We start from the raw sequence: 12616 nt of genomic DNA on the forward strand, positions 1-12616 counted from the left end.
GTTTATCATTTCTTCCGAATGTTCCTAATGAATCACTGCTGTTTCCAGTTCAATGGAATCAACCTTCGGAACGCCAACGAGCAGCAGGCACGGCTGGTGATTGGGCAGCAGTGTGACACTGTCACCATTCTGGCTCAGTATAATCCTCACATGTTTCAGCTGGGCAACCACTCTCGTTCGGGGTAAGGAGGAGAGAAGGAAAGAACACCACAAGAATGACTTACACCGATTTAGGTTATGAATTCTAGATAATTTAATGAACCATCCTGGCAAAGAAACCAAAGAGACCCACAAGCTGCTGTGCCAAAACAACAATGGGGCAAAACGAGTGGATTATGTAACTGAGATCAATTAACAAATGCAAACACTAAACCAATCGACATTTGCATGAACTATAAATGTGCTTAAAAAGAGAGAACACATTACTGACCATTTTAGGTCGACAATGTCTGTGATTCCCAATTATTAACTTTTATTTTAAGAAAATTCAGTTAGTGATTTGAAGAGAAATATTTTTGTCTCCACTTCTGTTCTCCTCAGTTCTAGGATGGATTCCATCAGCAACCAACCGTCTCCCCAAGCCAGTGGAGCCACCACCCCTGACAATCAGTCCACCATCGATAACCTGAGTGAGCAGGACGAGGGCACCATGACCCCGCCGTCGAAACAGACCACTCCTGCCACCAGCCCCCACAACTCCTTCAGGTAGGACTGTGAAGTATTACTGTTAAAACTCATAGTGGTGTTTTTATGTTCAGTTTCTTTCATATTTTGTGTTGTGTGACATTCATTTTGTGGTTAATAATTTGATGGTGACCATTTTTGCATTACTGTAGAAGATGAATGTGAAAAATCCGAAAAAACAAAACAAAAAACTGTAGGTAGACAACGTGGTCGAGGGTGAAATTCAAAACCCGACTGAGGTTTTTCTTCAGGCTTCCCGGTTCAGGTTCACACGGGGCTGCGGAGCCTCGACTGGTGAGGTTGAAGAGAATCCAGGTGGAGCTGGGAATCCAGATCTGTGGAGGAAACCTTTACGGCGTCTTTGTAGAGAGCCTGGATGACGACAGCCCTGCTAAGACTCCCGATGGCCTGCTGCGAGGAGACTTGCTACTGGAGGTATCTGTAGTGTTCATCAACCACTTTAATCCACTAAGAACGTGATGTATTTAATACAAATTACTTGGGAAGATGCTATGAACACATTATTGCACATAATTCAGGAATAATAGCCTTTGCATGCCAATAGCACTGGATAAGATTCACTGTGACTGATCAAAAGCAGTTGCACATTCAAAATTCAAGAACTGCTCCATTTTAGCAGATTTGGTAGCTGCATATAGGCAAAAGACTATGTAAAGTACAACTTAAGTCCTTTTATATAACTGTTGTTTTTTGGTGCAATATTTGAGTAGCTTTTACTGAAAGTGATGAGTCATTCTGTGTTGGCACCAATGTCAGTGTTCTTTTGTGTAATTGACGTTTTCAAACAGTACAACGGCAGCAGCATGAAGAATAAAACTAAAGAAGAAGCTTACCTGGAAATGTTGAAACCAGCTGAAACAATCACATTCAAGGTCCAGAATTGTGTGGACAGCCTCACTGCAATCAAAGACACCCCCGGAGATGGATTTTTTATAAGGTACCCTACATATTTCCCGTATCAAAGACTCCAAACCAGGGAAAAAAAAGGATCAATTTTCAGCCTTATCTGTTGTTGTGCACATTTGGATTTTGTAACATGCAATCAAATCAACAGAACATGAGACAGGCAAGTACACAAATCAAAAATCAGTTACAGTATCAGACATCATCATAACCATAGCCTCAGTAACTAGATGTTTGGCAATATTGGGCTTAACAAAACAGCTTTAAAGGAATTATTTTATCATTTTTTTGTGTTTTTAGACAAAAATGAACAGTTGATGTTGGCAGTTAATGATGATGATGATGATGAAAGGGTTGAATTTTAAACAGAGAATGTGTCTTACAGACTCTTAATGTTCATAGTCGACTGTGAATTTGTCCCTCAAAAGTGTCATGTCCCTCTGTTAGAGCAAAGAACTTATTCATCATAACTGCTTTATTGTTCATCTGTTTTTCAGAGCACTTTATGAGAGGGTTGCTGAGGTAGATCAGGAACTAAGCTTTAAGAAAGACGACATCCTGTATGTTGAAGATACGCTGCCAAATGGCAATTTTGGCTACTGGATGGCCTGGCAACTGGATGAGAATGCACAGAAGCTGGAGAAAGGGCAGATTCCAAGTAAATACATGTAAGTCCAGCCTAAAGTTTACTTTACTTTTGCATACCGGAGGTTATTTAATTACTACTGTCAAGCCATCATTTGTAATTATCTAGTCTATTCTAGATATCTTCATAAATCTGAATGAGCACATCCAGTATTCATGACGCTTATCTGTTAAAGAACGGGAGTGCGTTAACAGTTGAGTTTGTGTGAACATGCTGATATATCGCCATAAGGATGGACCAGGAGTTCTACAGAAGACACAGCATTGCCGATATGAAAGACGATAACGGCACCAACAAGACTCTGTCTGCTGCTGCACGGAGGTCCTTCTTCCGTCGGAGGCTGAAGCACAAACGCAGCGGATCCAAGGATGGGAAGGATCTGATGGCTCTGGACGCCATAAGCACAGATTCTTTACCCATCACAGAGGGTAAGAATGGAAAACATGGAGAGAATGGAGAACAAACTTAGTCAGAGTTTTTGTAAGAATTATTCAGATTGGTTACTTCATTATCATAGTGTGCTGCTTTCAAACTTTTAAGAAGTTAGTAAAAAGAGAGAAGTATTTGTAGGAAGGTACACTCAAGTTTCCAAAATAAAGGCAGTTGTTGTAAAGAAAGTTTAGTTTTACTGTTGAAAATCTTGTATTGCTAGTTTATGGTGTTGACATCATCTTAAAAGGAAAAAAAGGAAAGAAAAGAGTGAGAGAGAATTTCAGGAGAAAGAAATGTCAAGAATGACAGAGTATATTACAGGTTGAGCTGATTCTCTAAAACTCTTCGCTGTCTAAATTTCACTGTCTCAGACTGAAACAGCTATTTTTCAGTTACTAAAGGTGACATTTTGAAGATTTTTACACAGCAGTGAAATGAATCTAATGAGAAATTTAAGACATCTAAAATGCTTAGTAGCGAGTGGTTGTCAGAAAAATGTAGTGGAGAAAAATAAAAATATTTCTCTTGGAATAAAAATACAAAACTCAAAAAATGCAAATACTCAAAGTACTAGTATTTTCGTCATCATTCTGAAGTACATTACTTCAGCAAATACATATATTTACTTTACGTTGGAATGAATTGTATTGGTGTATTTTCACTCAGATGGAGTGAACCTGATGTACCAGCGGGTTCAGAAGGTGGAGTGCTCGTCCCCCAGACCGGTGCTGATCTTGGGTCCGTTAGTGGAGGCCAGTAAGGAAATGTTGGTGAAGGAACCCCCTGCCAAGTTCTGTCGCTGTCTGCCTGGTGAGCTTGTGTGCACACATAACCCGTCTGTAATTAGTTTATTTATTCAAGAAGGATTTGACATGTGTCCATCAGGTTTGTATCATTGATGTCATACCGTAGACGGGGGTTTTACTAAAAGCTACGTCATGTAACACATAGAGGGAACTGCATCAGTGTGAATTACACTGTTTTTTAACGATTCAATTTATTTTACTTCCAGAGATTATGAAGGCCTCTCAGCAGGCGATAGAGCGAGGAGTGAAGGACTGCGTGTTCATAGACTACAAACGGAGGAGTGGCCATTTTGATGTGACAACTGTTGCCTCAATAAAAGAAATCACAGAGAAGGTAAATTCATCTCAATGAGGATTATACTCCATACCAGTACTATCAAAGTGGCATCTGTGGCCCAGAACGTCAATGGCAGTTGTGTTTTTGTTGACCTCTGTAACCACTAAGTTTGTGAAACAGCGTCTTTACAACCTTAGACTGAAATTGGAAGCGAGTCCATCTAGCTGTGGAAGGCGCTATATTAAACATCACATCCGTGCACTGGAACAAAGATGTCATATATGTCTGTAAAAGGTTGAAAGTCCAAAAACTTAGTTATAAACTAACTAACATTTGGGATATTTTTTTCAAAATAGGCCAGTCAGGTAAGGTGTGTGATCTTCTTTGCCCCACATATCTGACAACCTGCAGAAAGAATGTATGCACTGGAGTCCACCAAAGATAAACTGAAGCTTTAATGTTACCTTAATTTTTCACATATGCAAACCCATTGTGAAATGTTAGAAACAAATATAACTTATTTGGCACATTTTTGGCACATTTGCGCTGAACCATCCTCCATTTCTCATGCAGTCTTTTGCTGTCTTTTTCTTTCATAGGACTGTCACTGTTTACTTGACATTGCCCCTCACGCCATCGAACGTCTTCACAGTGTTCACATCTACCCAATCGTCATATTCATTCGCTACAAAAATGCCAAGCAGATAAAGTGAGTAATCCCATATCTTTTAAAAAAAAAAATGTTTACTTCAGTTATTTTTTGATTTCTTGCCTGAAGACATGTCAAGTGTACGCCAAGCATGTTGTGTGTTTTGGTGCCACTGCCATTTACCCAGTCTCACTCTAAGTTCAGATCCTTCACCGACATACTGAGAAAATCATTCAACCCAAGACTTCTGGTTTTGGAGGCTGTTTGAGAATATGATGTTTAGAAAATATGGGTTTACAGAAATGAAGGTATTATGAAAATATAAAGCATGAATGCACACAAGTCTTTAGCATACACTGAAGTGTCTTTAGCATCCAGTTTAATCACCTGTTCTTTATATTGTAGTCAACTGATTGGACATGAAACAGTTACACACAAATTTAGAACATTATTTGGCGTAAAAGTGTCTTTGCATGCTTTTCCTAGTCAGGACAGTGATTTGGTTGAGAAGATGGATTTCAGAATGACTCAGCTGCACATTTCTCCAAAAAAAGCTCTCATCTATGTTGATGTCAGATCTCCCTCCAGGAAATAGAATTCTTGATTACTGTCTCTTAATTTGCTGCCTGTCAGGAATGACACTCAGGAAACTGATGCGTGCAGATTTCTTGCTCCTTTCTTAATCATATTCATCCTGCAGACACAACAGAAACTAATTGATCAGCATGTTTTGATCAGTGTCATTAGTTCAGAAACCACAGCCTGCTCTCTCCCACCACCTGCCGGGGTTTTGATAGGACGACGGTGATGTCGCAAAGATCCCTCTGCTTTTTCATTTCTAATCGCATGGGAGGATTAAATCTGCTGAACCCTCAGCATGGTACTTTACACACATGCGCGCACATACACAAATAAGGGCACGCTAAGGTCTGGCAGAAACGGGCTTTCTCGGCCACACATGCACACACCCACGCCTGCAAATGAAGTGGTGCAGCAGGTAAACATGGTCGAGACTGATTCCCGCTAAGCCTTCGCTGTCAATCAACTGAGTGCCAGCTGTCCAGGGAGAGCCTGCAGGGCCTGCGGCTCTGCTTCATGGCGTGGACGACTAAAACACTCGCTGCCCCCATCCGTAGCAGCCGCCATGTACACAAACACATCTCTCAGTGCCTGCCTGCTGCAGTGATCGACAGACGCTCAGGCTTTTTCATGGGTTTTTGTCCTCTGGGAGGCATCAGCAGACCAGCATGTTGACTGCATACTGAGTGCCAGGGAGAGATGGGAGTGTGATTCTAGGTCAGGTCAGAGGCTCCCAGTGGATGAAGACTGAAGACACATGGCTTCTTCTTAAGACTGTGTGCAGATATGGAGTGAACCAGTGGGCTGGAAGGCTTTAAAGTAGAAAGATTTCACTGAAGCTCTGTAGTGGTTTGTTTATTAGACCTGCTATAGGTGGTACTGGGGTATTGTTCCAAGTTATGAATCTGTGTAAGATGTGAAGTAAGATTTTCTAGGATGCTGACAGGCGCTGATGTTGTCTCCTCAGAGAGCAGAAGGACCCTTTGTACCTGCGGGATAAAGTCTCTCAGAAACATTCCAAGGAGCAGTTTGAAGCGGCACAAAAAATAGAGCAGGAGTACAGCCGCTTCTTCACAGGTTGGTGGACATGACTTATTTTATCTCAGATGTACAAAAGCTAGTATGGCTACAGGGATTACATAATAGCAACAATAATTTTCGGTTAACAGGCACAGCTTCGTACGCAGCTTCATAAATATACTGAATGAGACACTAAATGTGTATATGGTGAATAATTTGGGTTTCATTGCACTACTCAACACCAATTTGTGAATAAAGGTTTATCTGTTAAACCATTACTTCCCTTCAGACCTATTAAAGGGTCCGTTCACCCAAATTGCACAAAGTATCTTTCTTAATTCAGCTCAAGTGGTAAATCTCCATGCAGGCTGTTCATTGTGTTGTGATTTCCTCCTCCTACCTCAGTACAATGGAGATGAATGGAACTTTGTAGTTGTCCTAGCATTGGAAAATGTTCATTTTGAAAAACAAATGACTCATACTCACATTGTCAGATTAAGTGATCATGATACCTTAAATTTCTGCCATTACTCAATGGAGAGATGACACATGTGAGCAGTGACCGATACTATCTTTTGGTCTTTCAGGACCTGCGTGACATGCAACACAGAATCAGTTGTCTTCAGCTGTGATAAACTACAGGGTATAAAACAACAAATGGTCGTGCCCAACGCTCATTTTCATTCCCACGTATCAGGGCATTTTTGGGCTGAAGTCTTGTAGTCGAAACCAGGCATGTAAAAGTAATTTTAGGATGCTCTTAGGCACTGCAAATAAAATTTTAACATATCTGCATTATAAATAATACCAGATAAAGACAAAACTCTTTGCCTTTAGGGGGTCAGTTCAAATCCCATTTACACCAACTGATATCTATCAGTGCAGAGTTTTGCACTGTTGGTTAACAAATGTAATCCTCATGTTAATATGGTCTAGTTTAACCAGTGAGGGTGTCTTAACAGCACTGGATGTTATCTGAGGTTTTTGGAGCACAGCATCTCTGTGGTCTTTAACACATCAGAGTTAAAGTTGTTATCTGGAGCAGGAACTAGTCTGAGACACCCAACTGTCTGGCTGATTAATGACACTATAATAGGAGGCGATTTGTGGGGAAGGGCTTTGGAAATGAACACGTACCACCGCTGATCCCTTCTAACAGGGAGAGGTGGCTGGCCAACTTCTGCACACAAGCCATGACGATGAGAACTATAATTATCAGCAGTTTTAATTTTGAATGATGGGTGGTAGACGGCATGAGGTGAGGCTGATCACATCCCTGCAGTACCGTTTATCTGCAAGTAATTTGGCCGCCCAGTCCTGTTTGTCCATGAGAATGTTAATGTTGTTTTTAGCCCTGAAATGATTAGAAGATGAACCGAAAGTTAATCAGTAAAGACCTGATGCTTTTCTCGTTTTTATATTATTGAAGACTGAATATCTTTTATGGTTTTTGACTATTGGTCAGACAATACAAGCCTAATGAAGACGTTGCATTGGGCTCTGAAAAATGAGTCAGTTGATCAAAATGTATCGATTTGCTTTTCTGATAATTAATAAATTGTTACGCTTTTCAAGTAAAAACACCTAACTTTCCTAATCCCTACCTTTTCCGTTATGAGGATTTACCGCTTTTCTTTCTTATGTGATGGTAAACTCATTATATTGGCGTTTAGAACTGTTGGTTGGACAGACAAGCAATTTGAAAATGTCACCTTTTGTGGCTCCAGGTGATGTCTGTTGAGTTAGCAAGCTGCAAGCTTGAAAAATAAAAAAAAAACATCTGCGGTTGTTGAGTTTGAAAGAAGTGAGCTTACTGGCCTGTTCTTCATTTCTGCTTGAGGCTATGTTATCCACTTCTAGCATAACTCACACAAACAAACTCAGAAAAACTGTCAGCAGTTGAGGTGTACTGTGGGTAATGTAGACGCCAGGTGTGGAATAAAGAAGAGGACATCTCCGGTTCTGCTGCATCTGTGTTTGGTATGAATGAATGATACGAGTGCAGTGCTAAATGAGTAGAGTGCTCTTTTAATAGTGAAGAAAATCAGTAGTTCAGAAGACAGATTGTTTACATACATGAAGCAAAATTTCTCACAATTTTCTGCAGACATGCTTAACACCCCCCCATGTGACTATTCCTCCCCACCCCCACTGTGTTGCAGGCGTTGTCCAAGGAGGCAGCGTCTCCTACATTTGCACTCAGATCATGACCATCGTGGAGCAGGAACAGAGCAAAGTACTGTGGATTCCAGATGGAGCACCATAAAAAATTTCACCTCTCACCTCATGTCACTCTGAAATATTAGAGGACTATTTTTTATCATGGGATACACAGTGAATCGGTACATCTAACAGGCAACATGTTTAACTCCAATACTCTCACATATACCAATATCAGCACTGATGATGATGATGACCATTTAATATTCCCACTACAATAGTGATGTACTGTACTACAGATAGATTTGTTTACACTAGTATTTAATACTTGAATGTTTTATTTTCCCTTATATCTAGTAGCACTCCTTTAATCCCACTTTGACCCATGAATATGTCGGACCACAGGAAGTATGCATCGATGCAAACTGAAGTCTTTATTCTCGAGATGAAGATAGAATGGAGCACCGCGTTCCCTTCTCTATATTTATACGTATTTTCCTGCCATTTAATTTATCTAATCAAATCGAAGATGTTGGTTATGAACCTTTTGTTATACAAACGTAGTTGTCTAGTTAATAGGAAGGAGAATATTTTCCAGTTAATGTTCTTATTTATAGAGGAGAAATTGGGGCAAACTTGCTTCCTTCACATTGTGTCACAGTCTTCTGTTCTATTTTATTGTCTGGTGCCACCATTTTTTCCCCCTCTGTTGACATAATTTGAGTACTCAAAAAAAAAAAACGTTGTGCCAAGGTAAAAATATTTGTTAATCACAACACATTGTTGGATTTATTAAAAAAAAAAAAAAACCTCTTCCATGATAAATCATACTGCAGTTATGTTAGTTTGACCACAATTTGTCTGTTCTACTGGTATTGCCAATACTGTGGATTTTTAAGAAGGGATATTTTATTTCTGGTTCATGGTTGGCATGTCAAAGACATTTACATGCACGATTTTCAGTGGATCACGTTGTCAACATTTCATCTTCAAAGTTGGATGAAACGCTTTAGGTCAGGTTTTCTTCTAACGAAGGTTAATATTTCTACCAAATATTAAAAACACAACTACGGTTAATGGAATGCCAGTTGTCTGTGTGTTTCTTTTGCAATGTAGGTTGTGTTTACTTGGATAATTTCCTCATTTTTTGATTAAAAAAAACAAAACAACTTTACAAACAAGCTGATATTTGTCAAGAGAAAATGCCACAAGTTGGACCTCAACGATCCATGCACTTTTTGTCCACTAGGCGGAGTAAACCCCCGCTGAAGGTGAGAAATGGTAAGATGTCCTTTTTTTTCACTTTCCATACCCTTCACATTCTCATAGTTGCCTATTATAGAAAAAAATACTCCTGTTCATTGGCTCGTTTAAGCAGTTTCCCCGTTGATATTACTTCACGTTGTTGATGTGCCACAGTGAACAGCTCTGGTGCTTTTTATAGGCCCAACTGTAAGAGGTGAAATATGCTGGCGATGCTGTCGTCAAGTATTCATTTCGTGCTTTCTGTTTAGTTTATTCTCTGCTATCTCATCTTTAGAAATAAAAATGTTTACGTGTCTTTTTTTTTTTTTTTTTAAATCAGTTGCCGTCTCAAATGTCAATACTATGATTTAGACCAAGCAGAAAACGCACGCTTCAGCCTATAACACGTGTAAGAACAGTAATGTAAATGACACCGGGATGAGGAGGACAAATAACTTTAAAAGTTGTTATCTCGCCATTAAGTCCCTGTTTGGAAACTGGTTTTAATTTCAGAGCATGGATGTCATTCCTAGGAAAATCGAGAGAGTCTCCAAAAATCTACGAGTTTTCAACTAAGATGGCTGGAACCACAATGTTAGAATCATCAAAAATTGAAGAAGCGGTCACTATATATAACCAAACATCCAGATAGGCATCGACGCCTGCTATTGATGGCTCCGCCCCCCCCCGGCTACCTGTAAATCTGCGATGCCATCTTCCAACAAATGGATGTGACCGGCGGGCACCGGAGCCCGGAGAGCGAGAATTCCCGACGCCGCTCTTTAACTCAAGACAACGTCATTTTAAAATAAAAATAAATGACTTTTTTTTTTTTTCCCCCAAACGACGTCTCCTTAAAGAGAATCGGTAAAACGCGACCTTTAACGCGAGAGGCGCATTCAACAGTGCGCGGTGCGGAGCTCAAGTAGCGGACCCGCTGACAACTGCGCGGCCGAACAAGGTGGAGGAGTGAGTGAATCCATCGACTGGCGAGGACAACACGCCTCTTCCCTGTAACAATAATAATAATAAGACTTATACAGCTTTATCCATCGGGACTCTCTGTGAAGTCGTTAGGTTTTTTTTTTTTTTTTTTTGGAAGAGTTTACAAGAAAATGTGATTTGTTTTCTTTTATTTCTTTTGTTTTTTTTCCTAACGCACAGATCAGGCGGATGACGCGCGACCGCAGCCATGAACGCGCATCGTGAGGCGCACGGCTGACATCTCCATTTCAAAGGAAGTTTTTTATTATTGTGCGTGCGTCTGCGGTCGGCTCAACTTTTACGTCCCTTCCTCGCGAAGCCAGATGAGCGGAAGGTGGCTGAGTCGACATGGCTGAGCCGCTAGGGCATCAGGGGGCGCTGGCCGGAGCTCCCAAAAGCGCCTGAATCCCAGTTGAGTCGATTGTTTGGCTGCCGGCGGGTGACCACGAGCCGATAATGCCGAAAAACAGGGAGAAATTCAACCCGGACCCGTCCATCCACATATCAAAGATGAACGTGATCATCCCGTTTTCACCAGATGTGCCCTGTGACAGCAACGGCCAGCGGATGTGGTGGGCTTTCCTCGCCTCCTCCATGGTCACTTTCTTTGGGGGTCTCTTCATAATCCTGCTGTGGCGAACTCTCAAATACCTGTGGACTGTGTGCTGCCACTGTAACGCCAAGAAGAAGGTACGTCAGGTCATTTCATAAACCACCAACCTTCAAAGAAATGACTTATTTATCACCGGCTTTTTGTGCAGTCAGCCAGTGAGTGCGTGACAACAACGCGTCCGGCCAGTTTGATTTATGAAATGGGCTCGTAATTAAATCTGCGTTAAGGGCCCATCAACAGAGAGCCCGGTGCATGACTCTGAATAATGAACTCCGCTTCTTTTGGCTTAATGTCACACACAGTAACAATGAGATGCCATTGTACTAAAAACGATTTACTCTTGGACTAGAGACAGGTGAAGGACAGTAGGTTTGGACAGGTTTATAGTTAGGAAGTACAGCTTACATGCTGTGGTCGACCACACTCTATTCGTTCATTTTAGGGTGATTTGAAAATGGTCCAACACGCAAGCATGCTTCAATTATTATGAACTGCTTTTCCTTTCATATTTTATCATGATAATTACCTTTTGGTTTAATCTCAAAGCATAGCATTTGGCATTAAATTAATAGAAACCATTACAATAGGTATACGTAGTATTTTGTATGTTTAGATATGTTTGCCTATTCCCATTTTTTCAAACTACTTTTCTGATTTGGACTAGCTTTGATGTTAAAAATTGGGATATTCGAAGGGGTTGGTTCATCCAAATTAAAAAAAAAAACAAAAACAAACAAACTTCTCTCAGCACTAGTGTTATGTAGTCGTTCACTGGGCCTGTAGTTTTAGTTTTATTTGCCCCAAACCAAATGTTGGCCTCCATTAGTGCTGCTAAAAACAGTTTTAAGAAAAACAAACAAAAAAAAAAAAGGAGAATCCACAGACCTCCCTGTGAACATACTTTCTTGTTGAAGTATTAGCCCATATGAAAACTGTCCACGGTCTGTGTCCACAGTCTGTCCAGGGGGATTAGTCGGCGGCACAGGGACACTTTATGGAAAGAGATGTTGCTGTTGTCTTTTCAATGCTTTGAGCATCACAAACGAAATTCCGTTCACCGCCATTCAATTGGGGAGCAGGCAGATTATGTTATATGTAATTTGGCTGGCACCACCCTTTTAAGATTTTAAGACATAGACAGAAACGGGTAACTCAATTAAGCATGTCATTTCAAAAACTGGTTGCCTAGCAGTTGTCCAAAAAATGTCACCCTTATCGAAATTCTTTGATAATAATTATGTAACATTGTTTGTTGCTTGAAATCCCCCAGTGAAGCGCTGCAGCACTGTTTGTTTGACTCATTTCCAAAAGTCATGAATAGTTCTACCCCTTCAGGACAGACAGAGCCTGCCAGCTGCTGCTACATGATTCAGACATTGTTGAGATATCCAGTTCTCCCACCAGTGGTGTGTATCTGAGCGTCTCTGTGGAGGTTAACACTCACGCCATGTTGTAATCCCCAAAAATATTTTTCATAGCATTTGGGCCAAACTTCCAGTAGAATTTCTGTTTTTTGCAATTGTTGTGGCACCATCTGCCTGAGGCTGGCCGCCGTCCTGTGCTAGGAAAAAAAAACCTTGCAGTTTTCTTGTTGTAT

The 12616-nt window shown here is 40.7% G+C and overlaps 2 protein-coding genes across 6 annotated transcripts in view; both read left to right on the forward strand.

Moving 5' to 3' along the window:
• The window catches only part of LOC120794299 (disks large homolog 5-like), a 33626-nt gene extending 24381 nt beyond the window's left edge, over nucleotides 1-9245 (forward strand). For 2 of the 3 annotated variants that reach the window (XM_040135235.1, XM_040135236.1), the window contains exons 24-34: nucleotides 49-182; nucleotides 541-705; nucleotides 936-1119; nucleotides 1494-1642; nucleotides 2106-2276; nucleotides 2486-2682; nucleotides 3353-3496; nucleotides 3699-3826; nucleotides 4369-4478; nucleotides 5965-6074; nucleotides 8180-9245. In XM_040135235.1, the coding sequence (XP_039991169.1) occupies nucleotides 49-182; nucleotides 541-705; nucleotides 936-1119; nucleotides 1494-1642; nucleotides 2106-2276; nucleotides 2486-2682; nucleotides 3353-3496; nucleotides 3699-3826; nucleotides 4369-4478; nucleotides 5965-6074; nucleotides 8180-8283 (1596 nt within the window). In that variant the 3' untranslated portion in view covers nucleotides 8284-9245. The remainder of the gene's footprint in view (nucleotides 1-48; nucleotides 183-540; nucleotides 706-935; nucleotides 1120-1493; nucleotides 1643-2105; nucleotides 2277-2485; nucleotides 2683-3352; nucleotides 3497-3698; nucleotides 3827-4368; nucleotides 4479-5964; nucleotides 6075-8179) is intronic. The other variant, XM_040135237.1, reaches the window with a different exon arrangement.
• A 1574-nt stretch (nucleotides 9246-10819) lies between these two features.
• The window catches only part of LOC120794835 (calcium-activated potassium channel subunit alpha-1-like), a 90228-nt gene continuing 88431 nt past the window's right edge, over nucleotides 10820-12616 (forward strand). For all 3 annotated transcript variants that reach the window (XM_040136207.1, XM_040136208.1, XM_040136206.1), the window contains exon 1: nucleotides 10820-11096. In XM_040136207.1, the coding sequence (XP_039992141.1) occupies nucleotides 10863-11096 (234 nt within the window). In that variant the 5' untranslated portion in view covers nucleotides 10820-10862. The remainder of the gene's footprint in view (nucleotides 11097-12616) is intronic.

Source organism: Xiphias gladius, chromosome 9, assembly GCF_016859285.1.
Source record: "Xiphias gladius isolate SHS-SW01 ecotype Sanya breed wild chromosome 9, ASM1685928v1, whole genome shotgun sequence".
Classification (NCBI taxonomy): Eukaryota; Metazoa; Chordata; class Actinopteri; order Istiophoriformes; family Xiphiidae; genus Xiphias; species Xiphias gladius.